The 25232-nt window shown below is 34.4% G+C and overlaps 1 protein-coding gene across 1 annotated transcript in view; it reads right to left on the bottom strand.

The window, feature by feature from the left end:
• The window catches only part of LOC149784717 (uncharacterized), a 172569-nt gene that overhangs the window by 103305 nt on the left and 44032 nt on the right, over positions 1 to 25232 (bottom strand). The window contains exons 6-11 of the mRNA XM_089933038.1: positions 23609 to 23857; positions 23153 to 23274; positions 18410 to 18570; positions 15863 to 15990; positions 5192 to 5758; positions 3679 to 3778 (exon numbers count right to left, since the gene is read on the bottom strand). Of these exons, the coding sequence (XP_089789164.1) occupies positions 3679 to 3778; positions 5192 to 5758; positions 15863 to 15990; positions 18410 to 18570; positions 23153 to 23274; positions 23609 to 23857 (1327 nt within the window). The remainder of the gene's footprint in view (positions 1 to 3678; positions 3779 to 5191; positions 5759 to 15862; positions 15991 to 18409; positions 18571 to 23152; positions 23275 to 23608; positions 23858 to 25232) is intronic.

Below are 25232 nucleotides of genomic sequence, written 5' to 3'. Positions count from 1 at the left end.
GTACTTGTTTGAATTCTGCCAAATAAGAACATATCCACTTTAGAAACAAAGTGAGTGATTTAGGCCTCTGTAAGTAAATGTTGGACAACAAATCAGTCTTTTGTTATGACCAAGCTCCTCCAGGCCATGATGATGGAAGGTGTATGATATAGAACAGTAGCCCTTATTAGTAATCAGAGTCAACTTTTACTCCTCAAACAGCCAAAGCAAATAGTCTGAAACTTGTGACAAACAGGCACTCAAAGGGACAATGTTTATGACTTTGCACCAAATTCTGAAAACACGTCATTCCCTTCGTTGGCCTTTAAAGTGGAGGGCATTCTAGCACATGCAGTTTTCTCCATGACTGATGGGTTGATTTTGCTGCAGGACTATCCTTACAAAAGCCAAGCGTGAAGGAGAATGCATTCTGGGCAAGGATATAATATGTGGGTCGAAGATTAACTGTAATGTTTTAAGACATATCTATCACTATATCTAGGAGATCATTTATCCAGGATTTATCCCAGTGGACAAAGGCAATACAAATCATTTTACTTCTGACCAATCAATTTTTGTATGATCTTTGAACTAAGATTTTTTTTGGGTGTAGGCAAAGGCATACAGACCCTCCCAACTGAGCGAAAGAACATCGAGGGACCAAATAAAGGGATGTGGTACTGGGGAAATAAACATGGCCCTGTGGCCTGGTTGCATAAGGATCTATCAACAGATGCCCCAATACCTGGCAAAAATGTGATGAAAGACTGATAGAAAGTGGGGCTATTCAGTATTGAGAAGCAGTCCCCTCCTTGACAAAGAAATGGCCAAAACATTGAGTCTGCCAGGAATATGTTTGATGTCGATATTGCATTGTGCATACCAACGGGAAAATTCCCAGACCAAAATGCAGAGTTGTGGTGAATTGATACTGTCCTGTATGAGATCGGTCACTACAACTGAGCTGTCATACATTATGAGCACGATCCTGTCTTGAAGACAACGGTTCCCAAACTGAAAACCTTTGATGATAGCCATGGTTTCCAAGAGATTGACGCATGTCTTCCACCTTCCACTGGTCACTGACAATGTCAAAATCATGGAACTGATGAGCTCCCCAATCCGAGGTGCTTGCATCTATGCATACTGTCAGATTTGGTGGGGGATGTTTGAGACGTATACCTGCTCTGAGCCAGCTGTGATTGTGACATTGAAAATGGGCATCCAGAGATCAAAGACATCTGCAAAGGGTGCATGAATAGGCAACCCAGCTGGATAAGATCTGCTGCTGCAATGAATACTCTAAGTTTTACAAAACTTCCTGGCTATTGCCCATTTCTCGTTGGAAATGGACCACTCAAGTTGGGGATTTTTGGGGGGGGGAACATACCAAATTCAGTTGGGTGAGAAACTCTATACCCAGATGGATGAACTTATGACACAATGTTGGTTGTTGCTGTTGTGGGGTTTAACGCCATTTTTCAGCACATGACAGGCTATGCATGGCGACCAGTATTAATGGTGGAGGAAGAACCCGGAAAAACCCCAGGAAGAACCACCGACCCACAAGAAGCTACTGGCAAGCTTTCTCACATACCCACATTAGCTGAATCCGAGACTCGAACCAACGCAGACATAGGTGAGATGGCAGTAATCCGTAACCGAGAGCGCTTTAGACCACTCGGCCACTCGGGGCCCCCGATACAAGGTTGGACTTTTCCTATTATTGATATGAAAACCTAGATGATGCAAAAGGGAAAATGAGATGGTTCTTTTCTTTGACTAAAATATAACTTAGCATATGTTTCTGGAGAATAGCAACTTAATATGCTGCTGTGGAAGTAGATGCTGATGGAGCTGAGTAGTTTCATAAAGGACCAATGAATTCAGGCGCATTCATTGCCAGCCTTGCCCACCAGCCGGAAAATTGCCATCAAGCAAACTTCAACTAGAAGACATGACCACGATGTTGCAAATGCACTTTTTGTGGTAGACAACCATGCCCAGTTTTAAGAAACAAGTCATCTTTAATCCACCTTAAAGTAGGTAGACACAGGAAGACACAGTGAAATAGACCATGGTGTAGTTTTGTATGGGGGATTTATTTAGAAGGTTTAGACAGTGGAGAAGATGAAAGGAGGGGATGACTTTCCCATTGTCAATATTGACCAATGCCCTGACGCTGTATGCCAGTGTAGAAGATGGAGGTGGTGGAAATTTCTGAGTTCAATAACACCAGATAAATTTCCTCTATAGCCACTTTAAAGCTATACTCAGTCCTCCCCATGGTGGGATTTGAGTGTTAGCTATCGCCAGGTTTATCACCACACTCAATGTGTGGGTCCTCCTCATCAAGATCAAGATATACATCCATATAAAGCATACCTGGAGGTATAGACAAGGCATGGCCGTCTTCTCCAAGGCTGTCATGGTATCTTTCAGGGGGTAAATAGCTATCCATATCTGTATGATGGCTTGTCAAAATCAACATATGTTAGTACAAGTGTCAGTTGTATGACTTCTAGTGTACATGGCGGCATTACCGGCAAAGTAGTGATGGTAGATGAAAAGAAGGATCTATCAATAAGATCCCTGGTAAATCCACCATTACAGGGCTCTACGTGTTGCACTTCATCTTATTATGTTTTGAAATGACAAAGGGATACAGAAATAATAATAATAATGTTAACAATCCAACAATGTCACAGACACCCGCTATGCTAGTGGTGTTATAGCGATAGACAGAGTGCAGAAACATGAACTAAAAACACGTTTTTCCACTGCAATGTAGCTGTGAGAACAATGCGGCCAGAGAACACAGTACATATAGGTGAAGGAAATTCACAAAGACGTGGTCAAATTTTGAAAGAGGATTATAGGACCTGTAGATTAAGATGTAATAAGTCTGAATGAAAATAATGTAATCCTTAATACATGAATAAATATTACACAAAGTCCAACTAGTTTTTGGGAGGTGTAGTGAATTACATCTGTCCAGGTCACAACAAAAACCGTTTTCTCTCTCTCTCTCTATGTATATATATATTTGAAATACAAATTTTCACCTTTGTGAGGACTAGATTCAGAAGGCAGGAGAGCTTATATTCTTAAATAAAGTGACTGGTGAATATATTCAAAGGAGAACTTAATGAAAAACTAAAAACAATTTCTGCACTTGACAGACATACATGCCACCCATGCTTTCATTTAGCAGAGTTACAGTTTTGCAGAAACTGCAGGAGCTAGTTGATCTGTCAAAATGCAAAGCTTTAGATGATGACCAGTAAATGTACCAACTTTCATCGCAATCCATCAAATACAACATGAAAAGTTGTGGTAACAGTATTGCAAACCAAATAGATGGACAAATTAATACACCATAACAAAATATGTTGATATATTTTTCCTACCAGAGGTAGTAGGCACTTTTTGCATTGAGAAAACCTCTCCTTTTTCTGATACTTTGGATTCTTTCCTGCCTCTGGGCTAACACTACTGCATGCCAGACAAGAGAATATTATCCATCAAATAGAGGATGACAAGTTGTGGTGTTACTACGGCATGCCAAACAGACAGATGGAGAAGACAATACAATCCATCAAACACTACAGGACTATTTGAGCATATAATATTGCAGGCCAGACAGATGAACAAGAGAATATGATATATACCTCCCTGAACAATTTTTTTCAGAGTTACCTTTCTTACTGGAAGTAGTGGGCACATTTTCCGCTGAGGCATCCTCTCCTTTTGCAGATACATCAGACTCTTTTCCTGCCTCCTTGCCTTCAACAACAGCCTGTTCAGGATAAAAAATGTTAAACATTTGTTACCAGAAACTCTCAGCATTCAAGTCATATAAATGATGACTGAAGAAAGCAATTATTATGACCATTTCAATCAGTGTTACTCAAAGGTACTTTCATGCAAAACATTTTAAATAGCCATACTTGTAATTTCCATTAATTTTGTATTTATTGGTAACAGGAAACATAAAGCAAGAATATAATGACTTCCAAGTGGTACTCATGCTCAACACACTGCTTTAAGTTTTAACATGTAGCTAAATGTAATGTAGCATTTACTTTTTTAATAATAATAATAATAATAAATAATAATAATGAGGACTTTGTATAGCGCCTAATCTTTAGAAGCTCTAAGCGCTTTACAACTTTAGACAACACCTATAAGATAAGAAACATAATAATATTATTACAAAAAATAACAACATGAAATTAGAAAAACATTAAAAAATAAACAACATGCTGAGAATATTTCAGGTAGGAAACATTATTAGGACTTTAAGTTTATTTTCATTATCCAAGATATCTTAATTCTTAAAATTATATTTTTACAAAACAATTGTATCTGTCTCTAATTAATAGTATTACCAATATAATTATATATACAATCGTTAAATCATGTGTTTGACACGTGTTACATATGTCAACATGGTGGTCAAGGGGTATGATGTGAAGCATATTCAGGCCAGATTTTGCTTTCGAAAAAATCTGGAATTAAAACAACACGCTTTAGTTACTTACTAGAGTATGAGAATATGTTTTGCAAGACACAAATAATCCAGGATTTATTGTCTCTGAACTGTATGCAATTTCTCAAGTCCACTTAATATTTTCTCATTTGTGGAGTGTGCTTTATATTTAATGGGGCTCTGTGACACATATTTTGCCCCGATGTTGGCATTCCACTAAATATTTCCCTGCCTACAATAGCAATAACTTTGCTAGAACACTGAAGGCTTCATCATCAACACTTCTTTTTTTATCAAAATGTTCTCTAAGGTCAGCATGATGTCATTCACCGTATCAGCTATAGTGTAAAGTTAATGGTCCAGCTTTAGTTACAGTTTTTAGATTACAACTTTTACAACAAATAACGCACACTTAGCAAAATTCTTCGAATAAAAGATATCGGACATTTAATTGAAGGGGGGAGGCTATGGTTGAGCTGAGATATTTCATTGATGTAGTATCATGTTATTTTTTATATAAATTAGAGCAAGATTGTTTCCAGCTATTGACATATGGAAATTAAACAAAGAAGTGTGTCTCCCCTGCCCCAGAACACTGAATTGTTGGTCCTTAATATAATTGTGTTATGATGTAATACATATTGTGGAAAATTCTGAAATATAGTGGTTAACCATGGTACAAACATTTTGTCATAAACCAGCTCTACTATTCATACTCACCCCATCATCAAACCAAAATTTTAGTAGTTGTCGGGAGACAAGTGTATGACTCTTGACATGTGAATGACAGACTACAATTTCATTTTCGAATAGTGGCACCGCAATCAAGCCATTAAGACTGTCTGCATCACAATCAGGGCATTGTATATGTAGCTCAAACTCTAGACTCTGGCCCAGGTTTCCAATTATCTTTGACAGGTTCTCAAAGATGAACTTTCTAGCTTCAGTGCAGACCTTTGAAGATTGACTCTCATCTGTGATTCCCATTATTGTAACTCGAGCAAATATGACATGGCCAAAAAAGTGCAGGGTCAATCTGTGATAATTGTCAAGATCAAACAGACAGCAACCACAGAAGATGAGATTCTCAGACTGTTGTTTGGCAATGGGCCATTGAGTTAAACATGCACCAACAAGTCTATGAAAAATAGGTGGTGGTAGAAACTTCCCTTTACACACGAAGCATAGGACTGATGTACATTCCTTCTCAGGATCTGATTCAGGGTAGATCATTTCTTTCGGTGTTGCCTGACGGAGCATACACGGGGCAAGGTAGTAACCCTCTTTCTAAATTACAAGAATGGCACAGGTTCATTACAATGAATCAAATGTAATTAAAGAAATTAACATAGGTTTCATGAAAAGGAATCAAGTCTATGGGATGTGAACACTTCCCTTACACATCCGACATCAGCTGAAAACTATTGAGTAACACATATAACCCGAGTGATGCGAAACTGACCTTACAAAATTGGCACTGCCACTTATTTTCTAAACATTAATTTGTATGAAAGTTATCTGTGAATTTCTTGATCTTAAATGCACATACCATGTAACAGGAACTTAATAATCTGAAAAGATGATGTAAATATCAGGCAGTCTATAGGTGTTCAACTGACCTATTTTCTGTTCTATTAAGAGTTGACACTGATTATTTTACTCAGCATAAAAATCATGCAGTACCTTTGCATTTAAATTATTCAACATATTATTTCAAATTTCTAAACAGATACAAGATTAACTTGGAAATATACAATCAAACTCATCTGATAAAGCTATTACATAGTGTATATACAGTCTAGACTTTGGCAACATGAATCAGGTATCAGACCAATTAATTCATTTAACAACTCGTTATCAGTTATCAGACCAATTCATCCATTTAGTACCTTATTATCTGAAATCTGGTAGACAAGATTGTTACTAAGTTTCCAAAAATAAACTTACTCTGAAACATTCAATGTGTGGTTGCAATAATACTGAAATATATCATGTCCAATTACTTACAAATATGACAGAAAGAACATTTTAATTATTTTATGATTTGCAAAGGCAGTACTGCTTTAAATGGAAATGGTAGAGAACTGTGAGAAAGCCAACTACACAAAACAGACAGACAGACAGGTGGACAGCATCGCAACATAATATGCTCAATTCGATGACAGGTGTACAAAAGGACAAATACTGCAAAACAAAACTCTGAAATACAGCCAAATCATTTTTCTTATAATTATTTGAAAGTTTCTGTCAGGGCTGGAAAAAGTATAAAGACGAATGTGTCATGCAAGTTGACTAGAAAATTGCGATTGACTTTGGAACATCAGATTTTGCGATGAAATATGACAACACAATATCATAAACATGATGTTAAACATGGGTCCCTCAAAGTGACTATAACTCTACTGGCCCAAATTTTTTTCCAAGGAATTCAAAATCATTCCTTTTCTTTAACTGCTGATTGTTGAAACTATCTCTGATAGTTTTAGAAAGAGCAAGATTGTCAAATCAGTTCTTATGGTAGAAATATTGGATATTAAGAATTCACATAATTTTCCTATACGATCAACAAGACATCTGGTGTTAATATAACTTTTCATTTTAATGATGATAAGATTTTCTAGATGGTCATAATGGACATCAGACTGGTTTTTGATTTCCAGTTAGGGTCAACTAGGAATCATAAGAAGTCTTTTGATGAAAGCACAACATCAGTCTGACCATCCACATAGGAGAAATAGCTATAACGAGATTTTCAAGATGGTTATTATGGTGGCCATATTGGATGTCTGAGTGGCACCATTATTATTTAAAACCAACAAGACACCATACAAAGTCTTCAGTGGAAATGCCATGCTGATACGACCATTCATACAGAATTAGTGAGAAGAAGAATTTGAAGATGGCTTCCAAAGGTGAGTGGTACCATTTCTATTTAAGATCAACTAGGCAACACTCAGTAATGCACCTAATATTAATTTCTGCAGGAGTTGCTGTAGCAAGATTTTCAAAATACCTCTGTGGTACCATTTTTATATATAAAACGATATATCATTACAAGATTTTAAGCAAACAACTGACATAAATATGACTATTTAGTAGCTATAACAAGTTTTTCAAAATGGCTGATGTGACAACAATGCAAGAAACCAGAAGAAGTCTTTTTAATGAAAACTCCATTTTTAATGACCATCTATAAAAGAAAAGTAACATAACATCTTTGGCTTTCTGATCAGAATTTGCATCACCTAGAAACAAGTAACTAGACCATGAAGTTTTGGATACGTATCTATACAATAACTGTGCAAAGGCTTTTTTCTTGGGATTTTTTTTATTATGTGACATCTAGTTTATCTTTTTTCTTTAAAATGGCATGCCAATGGTTAAATTTGTCAAAAAAAGGTATCAAATAGCAGCTATATATATATATATATATATATATATGAAGATTATAAATTTGAAAAAAGGATTTCAATTGGAGAACAGAGTGCATAGATACTTCAAAGAACTAAAGAGTGATAAAGGTGCTGATACGTACAGTGACTAGTTCATCAGATCTAAAACCTGCAGAACATAAAGCATTCAACATGCCATCATCCCCATCCCCCTAACATATATAATAATAATAATAATAATAATGAGGACTATGTATAGAGCCTAATCTTAAAAAGCTCTAAGCGCTTCAAATTGGACAACACCTATAACATAAAAAACATATATAATGATATGATTACAGAAAACAAACACCATGAAATTAGAAAACATAAAAACATGCTGAAAATATTTAAGGTAGGAAACATTATTAGGTCTTTAACTTTGTTCTTGCAGTTGATATAAGTAAGTTTTAAGAGCACTCTTGAATAGGATCACTGTCTATGAGTCCATCAAGTTCAGTGGGCAATTCATTCCATGTTGCTGGGCCCTGGTATGCAAGAGAACGATGTCCATGTGACTTTGTTTTCACAGTGGGAATAATGAGTATATGATTGTCAGAAGAGGAGCGTTAAGTATCTTGCTGGTATGTACACATGGATGATGTCGGATAGGTATGTTGGACTGGAGTCTGCCAGTGAAACCTAGCACAGAGAACAAATTTAGTGTTTGATTCTGAATTGAACGTATAGCCAGTGTAGGGTACAGAGCAGCAAGCAGGTGTGCTCTGATCGTGGTACTCTAAGTATGATCTGAGAAGCTGTGTTTTAAACATTTTAAAGTTTCTGGAGTAGATATGAGATGAACCAGACAGAATTGAGTCAATAGTCCAGTCTTGAAAGTACTAATGAACACATAAGTGTTTTAGTGGCAGCAACTGAAAGATATCTGCGAATGGAGCTGATGCATCTCAGCTCAAAATATGCAGCCTTACATATGTTCAGGACATGTTGGTGCAACGTGAGAGTACTGTCCAGAGTAACACCGAGGTTTCATACTGACTGTGTGAATTTAATGTTGGTGTTCCTGATATTCATTGTTGGAGGTAATGGATGTGAATGAGAAAGTCTTTGTGTTGTGATCAGAATGGCCTCAGTTTTATCATCATTCATCTGCAGCTTGTTACATGTCATCCATGATTTCACATCAGAAATGCACCTCTATACAACTCGGATGGTAACATCAACTTCAGTTGGGTGGCTAGGTTGGTATATTTGGGTGTCGTCAGCGTACAATTGGTGAAACACTGGATGATGATTTATGACACTTGAGAGCGGCAGAGTGTATAGAATGAAGAGAACAGGTCCAAGAACAGACCCCTGTGCAACACCACAAGATATATATATATATATATATATATATATATATATATATATATATATATATATATATATATATATATATATATATAGATAGATAGATAGATAGATATATATATATATATATATATATATATATATATATATATATATATATATATATATATATATATATATATATATATATATATATATACACACACACACACACACAGAATTTTTGGGGTCATGCCCATGGACAAGCACTTTGTAAACTTGAGTTTACCAGAAATCAATCTCAGCTTGTTCTTAGAATCAGGTGAGTGTAGCCCTATTGTGTAACAAGAGAAGACAGTCTACTTAAACAGTTTATACTTTATTCCCAAATTTATCAATAAACTATGTATAAGACTAGTTTCTTTTCTTTGAAGTGTGTATCATCCAAAGTTAATATTTATGAGCTGAAAAATTAGAATTTTAAACACAATTCATGAACGTGATATTTACAGAGAAAGAAGCTGCTAAAACCTTGACATGCAAAACTTGATGAAGCCCATTTAGATTATGAATGCAGACTGACAGCTGGTGAAAGTACATACATACTTAATAGTAAAAATGAGGACCTTTGGTAATAAATGGATTAACTGCATGCCAAAGAGAATGAAGAAGTCAGAGATAGGGACAGACAAAGACTGACAGACATGCAGGAAGAGTGTAAGAAATGGCTGGGAGTGGTCAATGAATTCTCTACCAGAGGGCAATGAATAATGACCATTTATATTAACCATGACTGAAGAATGTCACTTAACCAGGAGGTTAACAAAAAAGGAGGGAATGAATAGTCAAAGTTGAGGCTGAATGATTGTGGTTTAAATAAGTGGACATAAATGCAATCAAAATTGAGGGTGAATGATTCTGGTTTAAATAAGTGGGCATAAATGCAGTCAAAATTGATGGTAAATGATTGTGAGAATAACAAAATAGCAGGAGAGAATAGTGAAAGTTGAGTGTGAATGAGTAATGAAAGTTGAGGGTGAATTATTGCAGGCTAAATAAGGGGGCTTCATTATTGTGTCAGCATTACAAAATGGAATATAAGCAAGAAGCCTAAATGGGGCTGATACTCGTCAACGGTTTACCTAATTTAAGAATGGACTATTTCACTAAGCAGATTTTATGTCTTGCTGTAAGAATATCAGACCTGCCAACCCTTACGAGTCCTTCTCAGTAAAGCGGGTGATATTTTTTCAATAAGACTGACCAGTTTTCAGTAAGGTGAAACAAAATATCAATAACTGCTATTGTAAAGATGGAAAATGTAATTAAATGTTTGACGCAGCGACGATAAACTTTATGTTTAACTTTAAAATTTGTAAAGTATATGTAGACTTTATTTACCACTAGTACATTTGCACAAACTTTAGTTCCAAACCTTAAGCATGTCAATGGATTGTTGCTATCTCTCAACATGATGTAATTCTTGGAAATTCTTTTTCCATTTCACATGACGATGACAATTATAACCCCACCAAGAGACATGCTCAAATTGGCACGTGATGTCCAATAAACAGGCATCATCCTGGGGCTTTTGTCAATGTTGCAAATTGTGATTCTGTTTCCTTATTGGCAACAAAATATACCATCTGGCATTTTTTTTACGACAACCTATTTGGCTGTTTAATTTGTACATACAATCATGGATTTGGAGTGGAGACATTCAATGCGATCACAAAAGGAAGCCACAAACTTGGATGCACAATGCACTGGAATCTGTTACATAAACAAATCCTTTGTTCGTATTGACAAACCCATTTTTACAGTGCATTGTTACATTATAATCCGCTAATGTTGACATATGGCCTGCGTATATTATGCTGTGATACACTCAGTCATACTAACTGACTATACCTACAATTGACCGACCTCTGAAGACACAAAAGAAGCAGCTACAGTTAATTTAATGATGGCTAATCCTCCTGTTTTTTAAAAAATGTACCAATAAAAAAGTTTTTCCGAAACTTCAGAGAAAACTGATTATTTTTGAAGTACCGTTTGCTGTGTATAAATACAAAGCAAATGGAACAAAATCTCAATCAGAATTATATACTGTCAACAGTACAACTTTATCATGGTTAAATGAAAATTTACCGTTGCGTATTCATCGTATCATCCTAAGAGTAAGTTAACAAAATTGATAGCATTTGGATTTAGTGCAAATTCATCAGACAACACAGTCGCTGAACCTGATGTTATACCTGACAGTCCAGTATCATCTACATGTAGTGATGGTAGTAATGCTTCAAGTGCAACACCACATCATGATGAATGGGTCAAAAGTTCCTGAAAATTTCAACTTTGGCATCAGTGGCTGAGATATGATACAAAGTTAAAGCAGATGTTCTGTGATATATGTATCAAGGCACATGTCGACAATTCATTTACAACTGGTTGTGATATTTTGAAGGAGTGTGGCAGCAAACATGAATCCAGGCAGGGTAAGTAATATATATTAATTTTGCTCATTGATCTTCTACTTTTGCCATCAATCCTGTGTTACGAATCCAAGGACTTAAACTATACAACAAGAAATAACAAAACAAACAAGTTCTGCATAACTGAAAATATTTTCTCAAAAAATTAAATTAACTTACAGCATAGTGAATGAATTCCTATTTCCTAAAAGTCCTTTCAATTCCAAGAAATCCGAATAGGTTCCAACGAAAAATGCCCCTTCTGTGTTGAAGTTTCAAACGTACGAAAAAATTTCCAAAGAATTCAAATAGTTGTTGAATAAATTAAGGTAATACCATACAGTTATTCTAGCGTGTCATGCAAAAAAAAAAAGATCTTTTCAAAAACCAAGTTGGGAGATTGAATCCAAATACACGCAGATTGGGACCTACCATCAGGAAGTTTTTTTTGCGTCATATTTCAGCATTATTTTCACTAAATAGTCACTGGATTTTCGGGTCAAGTACACGTGAAATTCTCAAAGGACATGCCATTTCTCCCTGTGGAGTGCGTTATCTCCCCCACCACCACGTGCCCCATTTCATATTATGGTCAGCTGTGCCCAGACTGCACAATAGCTAAAGGTTAGGCTCAAGCCTCTTCGACATACTTCAAAGAAACCACTTGTTATACAGTGACTGAAAGTACTAGCAATTGATTAACAAATAAACAATGCCCGTTTTTGTTATAACTAACAATGCCTAAAATGGATGTGAATTTATGTTAACAGTTCAAATGTGGTCTCAGGTCTCAAGCTACCATACATGTAATAACTATTTTCCACATTTTATATCCCACCTTATTTCCTTATTGTTAACTCATATAATACTGCTTGCTAAATAACATATTTATTCCAAATTAGTTTTTGGGGGCAGATATGCTCTGTACATTTCTTTATTCCTTCTTTTAATTTAATGATGGTAATTAATGCTTACATATACGGTAAATTAATGCCTGGTGTTGAATCATGTAAGTTTCATTGGTGGGAATGGATAACCTAGTTTGCTTGTCGAGAAAAAAATCAACATAATTCAGTGATCATTCTTGGGATTTAGGAAGCAATTCACTACAAGGAAAGCTTGTAAAGTACAGCAAAAATAAATTTCTTAACTCCTGGTTGATGGAGATGTACTTTATGAAGCTAGCCATAAAGGGGGGGCACTAAATTCCTGAATGCCACAAAATTGACAGTCGAATTATATGTCAGTTATCTTACATTTGCAAAGTATGATCATAGCGTTTCAGTATTAAAATATCATTAACTAAAGTTCGTTACAAAACTATTATTTGGAAAATAATATATATAATATAGATTTGCTTAATACCTGAGGTTTCTATTTAAAAAATGAGAGAGAGTGAGAGATGTGGGATGCAAAAACCATGGAAGTAGTGCAAAACAGTCAAGCAATTATTTATTTTGTAATATTATGGTTGTATTGCTTGTTGTCAATAAAGTAATAACTATCCCATCTTTTCAATTTTCATTGCCAATTACATTAATAGACCTGGAAATATATTCACTACTTGCTCTGGCAACATTTTTTGAAAACTGGTGACAAAATATTGAGGTTGACAGTTTTTTGGCGGCAACCTTTTAAAAGTCCGGACCATTCTTGAATAAATGTAATTGTATCCTTTCCAGCATTTTATTCACAAGAATCTGAATACGCCTTTCTATTCTTCTGTGCTGATTATTAACATTTTTCTAGAAACTTATTTTCCCTTTTGTCTTAAATATGCATGGCGTTCTCAGACCTGCCAACCCTAACGAGTCCTTCTCAGTAAGGCAGGCAACTGGGTTTTTCCCGTAAAAGTAACCAGTTTTGAGTAAGGTGTAACAAAATATCAATAACTGCTATAATAATTGTAAAGATGGAAAATGTAATTAAAAGTTTAACGCATTGACGATAAACAATATGTTCAACTGAAAAGTTTGTAAAGTACACGTAGACTTTTTTACCACTAGTACAGTTGTACAAACTCTAGTTCCAAACCCAATGCAGCTCATTTGCTTGTTGCCATTTCTCAACTTGACATAATTCTTGGAAATTCTTTCCATTTCACATGACAATGGCAATTATATATACTGCCACGAGACATACTCAAATTATGTCCAATAAATGTAATTGTGTCCTTCCCAGCTTTTATTCACAAGAATCTGAATACTCATTTTTATTATGCTGTGTTGATTATTAACACTTTTCAAGAAACTTATTTTCATTTTTCGTCTTAAACATGCATCGCAAACCGGAAGTCATTTTAAAATGCTATAATGAACAGTTTTATCATGCAGACGCTTCGCATAATGATATGTAGAACTTCTATGATGTTTTGCAAGATGACAATGTCATCATGAACATCTTCAATCCTGACTGCTGACAGCTCCATGTTGCTCACTAACAAAGAAAATAATACTTCAAAAATTGGCAGAACACTTCAACAACATCCTCAATACAAATTCATCTATCTGCGAGGAGGCAAATGACCGACTGCCCCAAGTGGAAACGAACATCTCTTGATACCTCAAGCAGAATGTGATCCATAAACATAAAACGCACAGTATGTGCTAGGGACCTTTGACAAAAGAAATGGGTGCCATGCCATATAAACATCAAGAAGATGATTGGGGGGGGGGGGGCATAGCAACACAGTTTAATGGCTGAATACTCGTTTAAGAATCGACTTGGGGATAATTGTTACTAAAGAACTTTTTTCTAACTTAAATTGTTCACCTTTTGGTAATAAACTACAATTATTTTAAAGATATCCAATCCCTGAAATACCATGAAAAACATAACTTCAGGAAGTTTCAACACATGTATGTGTGTCTCACTGTGCACCTGCAAAGCACTCTGCATTGCATCACTGCATTTTGCACAACTAAGCAAGATTCCTTTTGTGGCATATTCTCTGCTACTAAAAATCAACACCTTTCTTTCCCAGTTTGAGATCAGAAGGAGGAAGTGAATACATTTTCAAAATGCTGTTCTTTATGACTTTGTGAAAAATTGCAAAATTGAATATGAAATGGGCATGGTGATTATTCTCCAAAAAGGGAATGGTGATAATCCTCCAAAAAGGGCATGGTGATGATCCCCCAAAAAGGGCATGGTGACTATCCTCCAAAAAGGGCATGGTGATAATCCTCCAAAAAGGACATGGTAATTTTCCTTCAAAAAGTGCAAGATAAGCAAAGATAGATGTATTTCAATGGAGACAGAAGTCAATGGCAAATGGCTTAATGAATGTATTTCTAGCCCTGAACTACTAACTCTGTCAGAACCTAACTGTAACAAAATATTTTTCTGATAGGCTCAGATTTACTGCATTGTTATCTGATATAAGTTATTGTAACTTCTTGGACAAATGGACAATAATCAGATAATAAGCATGTCAATTAGAAGGAAACAAAAGACCTTATCGTGCAGTAAAATGACCAATAAATAAAGACCTCTGTATGGTGTTATTCAACAGTCCAATAAACAAAGACCTCCATACGGTGTTAGTCAAAACACCAATAAACAAAGACAACTACATGGTGTTAGTCAATAGACCAATATACAAAGACCTATGCATGGTGTTAGTGAACAGTCCAATAAACAGCCACCTCTGCATGGTGTTAGTCAACAGTCCAATAAGCACCGAATTCCGTATGGTGTTAGTCAACAGTACAATAAACAAAGACCTCCACATGGTGTTAGTCAAAAGTAACATGCTGGTAACGCTTTAGTAACAATTAAAATTATCACTTAAGACCATAATAAATGTTGAAATTAAATCAAGAATAAAAGTATCGGTTTAGGTACACAAAGAATGGAAAGTGGCATTTTGCAAACAGTAAGAAAATATGCCTGACAACCTGGCACAAGAATCAAGAGACAACCGGGGACAAGAATACAGAGATAACTTGGCACAAGAATAAAGATGCAACAGGGACAGGACAGTATCATGTAGTGTCATCATATAATGACCTGAGCTTCACACAAGAAAGTCCTCATTTTTTCAAAAGGAAACGTATGATGTACTGAAGGATGAAACATGGATGAAACAGGATGAATGCCCACTATTAACACTACATGCATATGTTAAAGAATATTTCAGGTGCAAATGAAAAAGATGCAGAAATAAATCATTACACATTCTTTAAACAAACCTTGACTAACTTTCCATCCATGGTATATGACATTGGTCTGGCAATGATATGCAGCTTTTCCATGACAAGTAATATATATTCCTTATTGTCATGGAAATCCGGCTTCTCCTTCTTGGTCCAGATAGCATCTAGAAATAAACAGCATAATATCATTTAAAAAGCATTAATATCACTGTCAAGGCATCTAAAAATCAACAGCATGAGGTCATTATAAGGCATTAATATCACTGTCAAGGCATCTAGAAATCAACAGCATGAGATCATTAAAAAGGCATTAATATCACTGTCAAGGCATCTAGAAATCGACAGCATAAGATCATTTAAAAGGCATTAATATCAATGTCAAGGCATCTAGAAATCAACAGCATGAGGTCATTATAAGGCATTAATACCACTGTCAAAGCATCTAGAAATCAAAAGCATGAGGTCATTAATATCAATGTCAAGGCATCTAGAAATCAACAGCATGTGGTCATTAAAAGGCATTAATATCACTGTCAAGGCATCTAGAAATGAAAAGTATGAGGTCATTAAAAGGAAATAATATCACTGTCAAGGCATCTATAAATCAATAGAATAAGAACATTAAAATGGCAGTAATATCACTCAAGGCTCTAGAAATCAACAGCATGTGGTCATTAAAAGGCAGTAATATCAATGTCAAGGCATCTATAAATCAACAGCACATGGTCATTAAAAGGCGGTAATATCAATGTCAAGTAGGCATCTAGAAATAAATAGCATCTGGTCACTATAAAGGCAATAATATCACTGTCAAATAGGCATCTAGAAATCAACAGCGTGAGGTCACCATAAAGGCAATAATATCACTGTCAAGTAGGCATCTAGAAATCAACAGTGTGTGGTCACTATAAAGGCAATAATATCACTGTCAAGTAGGCACCTAGAAATCAACAGCGTGAGGTCACTATAAATGCAATAATATCACTGTCAAGTAGGCATCTAGAAATCAACAGCATGTGGTCATTAAAAGGCAGTAATATCAATGTCAAGTAGGTATAATATTCTTCATGTAAGTTTCTGCTGAAAAGAATTCTGCATACTTTTTATACATATTTTCAAGCTGTAAGTTGGTAATGAACTGAAACATAACAAGCAGTGATATTAAAAAGCTAAGCCATTGTTCAAGACCTTGCTAATATCTAGTACCAAATCTAGCAGTCCAAGACCTTCCTAATATCTTACACAAAATCTAGCAGAAAGACCTTCCTAATATATCTTATACCAAATCTATCACAGTCCAAGACCTTGCTAATATCTTGTACCTAATCTAGCACATTCCAAGACCTTCCTAATATCTTATACCAAATCTTGCACAGTCCAAGACCTTCCTAATATCTTACACCAAATCTAGCACAAAGAACTTCCTAATATATATTATACCAAAGCTAGCACAGTCCAAGACCTTCCTAATATCTTATACCAAATATAGCACAGTCAAAGACCTTCCTAATGCTTTACCCAAATCTAGCACAGCTCAAGACCTTCCTAATATCTTGTACCAAATGGCATGAACATGGTCTGAATCATCTCTCATCCAGATGCAATTGACCACATTTATTTATTTGAATTTATGTTCCATTTGGTCAACATGGTATCTGGATCACAGGGTGAAAGAATAAAGGTGTGATGATGGAATACTTCCTGCCTGTGTCATAAGAATAAAAGTATTTTTATGGGATACCTATTGTCAGTGTCATAAGAATAAAGGTGTGATGATGGGATTCTTTCAGTCAGTGTCATAAGAATAATGGTGTGAAGATGGGATACCAACTGTCTGCATTATAAGAATAAAGGTGTGAAGATGGGATACCTACTGTCAGTGTCATAAGAATAAAGGTGTGATGATGGGATACCTGCTGTATGTGTCAAAACAATAAAGACATGATCATCAGATACCTAGAGGATGGGATGTCTATGTATGTGTCATAAACAAAGGTGTGATCATGTGATTCCTACCTTATGTGTCATAAGAATAAGGATGTGATGATGGGATATCTGTCCATCATAAGAATAAAGGTGTGATGATGGGATACATACTGTATGTGTGATGATAGGATGTTTATGTCTGTGTCATAAAAATACAGCTGTAATGATGGGATGTCTATGTCTGTCATGAAAACACAGGTGAGAGGATGGGAAGTCTATGTATGTGTCATAAGAATAAAGCTGTGATGATAGAATGTATATGTCTGTGTTAGACATTCTTTCTTGAACTTAAAGAAATACAGAAAACATCATATGCAAGCAAATTTAAATGATATCCATGATATGCACCAAATTCACCTTACTTGTATACTGATAATAATACAGATATTTTGGGTTAATTCTTCAATTTTGGGTATTTTTTTTAATTGTTTTTGGGACTTAATCACTTCACAAAAATGATTTTAGAAGTTATCTTAAATATCTTTTTTTAAAGATTGTAAATATACTTTTTTTAAATACATTTCATAATTTGAAGAATTCTTCTTCATGAACAAATGGATTAGATGAAATATAGTAAAGAAATTCAAAGGTACAAACCAATTAGTTCATGAGTAAGTTTCCCTTTCTCTTTGAAGGCATACCACTTCTTAGTGATAGCAGGGTTTTGCATAATAAACATCTGAGCTGTAATAAGGGACTTGAGGGCATCAATCATCCATTGTGGGTCCAGAATAATCTTCTCCCTCAATCCATCAGCACTGAAAATTAAAATGTGGCATACTGCTTTACAAAGACCTTGCACATTATTTACTATAATAAATGTTCTCACAGACATAGTTAAAAGATACTGACTATGGTATCTGAAGTACCTTATTATCAACCATCTCTATCTCAGGTAAGTGATACAGTTAAAAGGTACTGACTATGGTATTTGTAGAACCTTATTATCAACATCCCCATACTTTGGTAAGCTATACAGTTAAAAAGTACTGCCTAAGGTATTTGTAGTACCTTATTACCTACCATCTCAGACTGAAGAAAAACACTGAACTTGAAACATTAGGAGCTCAAAATATTGGTGTGCAGATTAATGACTCTAATTTTGGATGAGTCTAGAATGTGTTTATATACAGACCAGGCTTTCATTAATTAATAAATGGTCTTACTTATACAGGGTATATAGATTTAAGTTAAGAAAAATCAGGAACAATTCAAGTACAATTCAAGGAGAGAATCCAGATTGTCAAGGAGTAGCATAGCATCATGACATAAGCTAAAATGCCTCTAAAAATAGATAAAGGTGAATATAATTAGACAAAATAACCGTACTTGAAAGCAAACTGTAATTGCCATTACTTCAGTGGAATTATCTAAACTGGTATGGTCTATAAACAGCACCACAGAAGAAAAAAAAAAACAAATAACAAAAAAAATAAAATATCATAAAGTCCTCAGTAAAATCAGAAAAGACAATGGGGGTGGGGGTGACTTCTTACAAGGACAATAGTTTGCTTTCGTTACTTTTATTGAGACCAATCTATAATCTATATTCCTTCCTTTACCTTTTTGAAAGAATTGGTTAACACATGGTACAAACTTTATGAGGTGAAAAAGAACAACTCCTAGAATTCATACATTCCAGGAAGCTGTATAATGAAGACCTCTCACACACAAATGAGACATTCATTTGCTGTCCGCTAAATCTTTGAACTCTGATTTTTTCTTCAAAAGATGTACAATAAAGCAAAATAAACACATAAACATACAGACCTGCCAACCCTAACATGATCTTTTCAGTAAGGCATTGGATTGTTTCTGTACATTTGACCAGTTTTTAGTAAGGTGTAACAAAATATCATGTAATGCTATCATCAAGTTGGAAAACGCGACTTTATACAGTTCAGTATTCCAAACTGATGCATGGTAGCAACAGGGGATACATTTTTCAGAATTTTAGAAGAAATACAAATGTAATGATTTCTGCATAACTTGAGTATGAGGAATCCAAAAATAAACTCATCTTCATAATATCTTTATAGATACATTCTCAGGAAGCATAGAAAAACACGCACCATTCACCATTTAAATATTGTTCTTAGTCACATTTTGCAAAATCTTGACATGTTATTTCAAGCTGACATTTGCATATTTCTTACCAATGCATATATCACAATGTTGGGTGACCATTCAGCTTTAAGAATTAATAGACTGTTCCTGTGTTCCAGGTACTTCAGAAGCCTTTTTGCGCATTTTTTATCAAGGACCCCCACACCATGTTTACATGAAATACATTATTCTTGAGACATTCATATGTTGAAATTATAATATATGTTCCTCTAAAAGTTAATGTTTTATGCATAATTTGTGTACAGAATTCAAAATATAACTCGTCTTAATGAATAGTGTTTCAAGTAAATTCCCATCATGCATCCACACACATCCACCATTTTAATATTGGTCTTTGGTTACTTTTTGCAAAATCTTAACCTTATGGTTATTTCAAGCTGAAATCTACATATTTCTTACATAAGGTAATATAGAAATGTTGTGAATATTCAGCTTTAATAATAAATTTACTTTTTTATTGTTTCTAGTACTTATGAATCCTTTCTGTGCCTTGTTTAAGTAACCTCCCACAATCATTTATTTTCTTCATAAAATGCCATAATGATGAGTCAAACACAAGTTGAAATTATATCTTACTCTTAAAACAGTGCATAATCATTACTACATTGTTGTAATTATATATGTTTATCTGAAATGACAATTTAACAAACAGAAATTGACACTTTAAATTATGATAAGATATCTTTGGTCAATTTTTTTATCTTTAAAATTAATGACAAAGAATATACAAATAAAAATATAAGTCACACTGAATAAATCTACAAAGTATGTCAGTCACATGGACAAAATTATTGAAAAAGTCCTCATTCACTCTTTCATACTGTACAGGTTTTCCACTAATTTATTATCACAGTAAATCTGCATTTCTGTGGTGTAAATGGTGTATGTTGCATGCTAATTCTGATCAATTGTGAGCACTATTATACAGTTCATCACATAGTCTTAAATTGTGAAATTAGATAGTTTGAGACAAGGAACTGGCACAGAGTTCTCTCAAAATATTTTTATTTTTTAAATAAAGTTATATGTACAGATCGACTGTTTGTTCTTTATAATGTCAATATTCAGAACAGATTGATATTCACAATAAATGCCATGAATTGGTTTTCTTTTCTTCAAAATAATTTCAATTTTTGCTTCTTTTTGCCTATACTAAACATGAAAATTTTAAATTAAATAAGCCTACCAATGCCTCTAGATATCAACTGTCATTTATAAATAAGTCCAAATCCAACTTTGAAAATACATTACACACGAAAAGCTGTACCAAATGTGTTTAATACATCTAGTATAATAAATGAAAACATGTGTATCATTTGATTCCTTGGTATAAATGTTTGCTTTGTCATAAAATGGGTTTCTGTGTGTTTCTGAACTCAATTTATTCCGTATTGTTGCCATTATTTACAATTTTATGGACCCACATGCCAGCAAAAGATCGGTCCAACACAAACTTAAATCAATGAAATAATCCATCAAATGGGAAAGGTAGATTAATCCACAGTGAGCTAGCAAACACCAGTCAAAATTGCATGGCCTTCTCCCATGAATTTATCAGCTATACTCCCCTTAAGATGTTGTGTTCTTCAGTAATGCCCGAAGAACTCCGAAAAGAGCAGTCACATTTCCGGTTTCTGGAACAATAAAAATTTAAAACTTCTTCCAGACGTTTTAGTCATCTGTACATTTTTTTTAGACTTTTTCAAGGCCTGGCAAAGCAATTTCAAATTTAAGACATTTTCCAGAATTCCAGACCCATGCGGGAACTCTATATAGGTATCACTTACCCCAGTTTTGTATTTTGCATGGGTTATATATTTAAAGAAAAAGAATTTCCCCAGGTGTCCTCACTGGTTATACTAGCTATTTAAAAAGGACTTTGTAAATCTTAGGTATAATTCAAAGAACCTTTAATTCCCTTTATTTTGATATATGATTGATGGGTTCAATATGGGTTATAGAATATACAGCTTAGCCTTACTTCAAATGTGCACATCTCAAAAAAATTGATAGCTCTACTTGGTCATTTTCACTTCCAGGACTTCGGAGGTAAATTGTGAAAGAAAGAGCCAATAACTGTTTTTTCACATTTTATATATTTGGTAATTCATTCATTGCACCCTCATAAGCTGTTATTGTCTAGTCTGGCAAAATTAATTTTCCCTATTTTAATAACTGCTAAAGATAGTGTACTTTAGACTAATTCAGGCTGATATTTTAAGCATAAAGGAGCAGTCATTTTAGTTAGGTGTGTGCTTAGATCATTTACAATTTCCAGAAGTACAATATCCAATGAAATTTCAGCCACAGTACATAAAAGTAACATAGAGGTATATCAACATTCTCTCCATTGTGCATGTTGCAAATGTAAACAACTTCACCTTACACCCACCACTTTATCAGAAGTTCATATCTGCAGAGCACCCCCATAATCAACACTTTGATCATGCAGATGCTTCATGTAGAAAAATATCAGTGCCGTTAAATCATCTGAGGCACTCCTGTAAAGTTAGTCTGGTTCCTTACCTAATTCAACCACAGCTAATATAAAACATATATCCAAATGAAATGTGGACGAGCCCATTATCCAGATTTTACCACAATAATCATATTTCCTTAGCTTTTCCTTTTATTCCATAAGAACATATTTTAACGGTCATTTTCAAAAGATTTACTGCAAAATCATAAGGGTTGGCAGGTCTGAACATATGGCTCAAATATATGATTTTGTTCTCATTTTCACAAATTTCAATTAGATTTATATTCAAGGACACAGTCAACATTTGGTCATAATTCAAGCATATTCAAGGACATGAAAAAACTTGCATAATTTTAAGGACTTTTGGCCCATTTTCCATAAAATAAGACCCAAATTAAAACCAATTACAAATATGTGCAACATGATTTAAGTACCATATATGATGTGATAAATAATAATAATAACTTGGCTTTAGTATAGCACCTAATCTTTATGTATTTTATTTCCAACTGTTGTGTTGAAAAATCTATCTTGGACTCCACATCTAATTCAGTACAGATTTACTGCTCAAAACATACTTGTATGACAAAATCATCTAATGAACAGGTGACTGTGTAATAAACTCAGTATAAAATGGGGTTAGCCTAAGATACTATTGTATTGCATTCTTTGTTACCAAAGAGTGAATCAAAAGACATTTCCAGATCAATTGGGGAAAATAACCCTCATCTTACCTGAAGTAGAGGATTGTGCCAATCTCATGCTGGAAAGTAAGGAACACTTCCAGTTCATCTCTGTCTTCAATCTTAACAGATGCTGACCTATTTATCTCTTCTATGAGACTCAGTGGTGCAGTCTGATTAAAATAAAAGTAAACCATTACTGTATAAAGTCTGGGAACTATGGCGATATATACATGTGTACCAGTAACATGGACATAGCTGGAACTTACTATCAATATTCAATTTGAATAAGTAGAACAATACATGAAGGCTTACAAATGTTGATGGTAAATATGATACGATGTGTTGGATGTACATTTTCCAACTATTTCCCTCTTTGATGTTATACTGCAGGACATTTCAGAACAGAAATAATAAAAAGAATATGTAAGATATTTATTTTTAAAATTCAACTTACATGAAAACATTTCTTATGATTTAATGTGAGATTTTTCTTGCTATTGGTACCTTGACACCAGAAGCTTTCATTGTCATGATCACTTGTTCCAAGGGGAGCCATCGGGCAGGTTTCTCCTCCCCCCAATGGGGCTGCTGTGATGCTAGCTCAGAAATTCTTCTTTTCAGGTGATCCAGCTTTGGGTCACGCTGTGTGTTATCAATGGCAATATTATCCATCAGGTGGAGTACAATTGGCTTGCTTTTCAGCATTTGGCGGATTTTCATGAAGTACTCATCAATGACCGTTTGTCGAAATTTCTGTGAAGAAAATAAAATAATTAATGGTGGAATCAATTGCAGTTTGTGACGTTGGTACAGCATATGACAATACCGCATTCTAAATCCAATGCATCCTTAAAATTAAAAAAACACATTTAAGATAATAAGAATTATGCACTTTTGAAACACAATACAATGAAAATAAATGCAAACATCAGTCACACATTTAGTAAAATGGAATAATGTATTTTGGAAGACACCAATACAATGTAAATACATGCATACAGCAGTCACACATTAAGATAATAAAATCATGCATTTCTGGAATACACCAGTACGACACAAACAAATGCATACAGCAACCAAATGTCAATTATGTGCTATAATTCTCATCTGATTGTCTGAATGTTAATATGGCAATATTTCATGCAAAGTGACCAGTGAACAGAGTTCGAGTCCTTTCCATGTCAATATGGGAATACTCCATTAAAAGTGACCAGTGAGCAGAGTTTGGTTCCTATGCATGTTAACATGAGAACAGTCCATTCAAACTGGCCCGTAATCAACATGACTTAAGTATATATCTATATATAGGCCAGTAATCAACATGATTTCAGTATATATCTATATATAGGCCCGTAATCAACACGACTTAAGTATATATCTATCTGTAGGCCCGTAATCAACACGACTTAAGTATATATCTATATATAGGCCAGTAATGAAAAGGACTTAAGTAAATACTTATCTATAGACCAATAATCAAAACAACTTAAATATATATATATATATATATATATATATATATATATATATATATATATATATATATATATATATATATATATATATATATATAGGCCAGCGTAATCAACAGGACATACGTATATCTCTATCTATAGGCCCGTAAACAACACGCTTAAATATATATCTATCTATAGGACCGTAATCAACACAACTTAAGTATATATATATATATATATATATATATATATATATATATATATATATATATATATATATATATATATATATATATATATATATATATATATATATGCCAGTAATCAACATGACTTAAGTATATATCTATCTATAGGCCAGTAATGAACACGAATTAAGTGTATACATATATCTACAGGCCAGTAATCAACAGGACTTAAGCATATATCTAACTATAGGCCAGTAATCAACAGACTTAAGTATATATCTATACATAGGCCCGTAATCAACCTGACTTAAGTATATATCTATCTATAGGCCAGTAATCAACACGACTTAAGATCTAACTATAGGCCGGTACTCAACACGACTTAAGTATATATATATCTACAGGCCAGTAATCAACATGATTTAAGTATATATTTATCTACAGGCCAGTAATCAAAAGGACTTAAGTATATATCTATCTACA

The sequence above is a fragment of the Sinohyriopsis cumingii genome, chromosome 14, assembly GCF_028554795.1.
Source record: "Sinohyriopsis cumingii isolate HCF-2022 chromosome 14, ASM2855479v2, whole genome shotgun sequence".
Lineage (NCBI taxonomy): Eukaryota > Metazoa > Mollusca > Bivalvia > Unionida > Unionidae > Sinohyriopsis > Sinohyriopsis cumingii.
The sequence above is the reverse complement of the archived record's forward strand: the minus strand, read 5'-3'. Positions and strand labels throughout refer to the sequence as shown.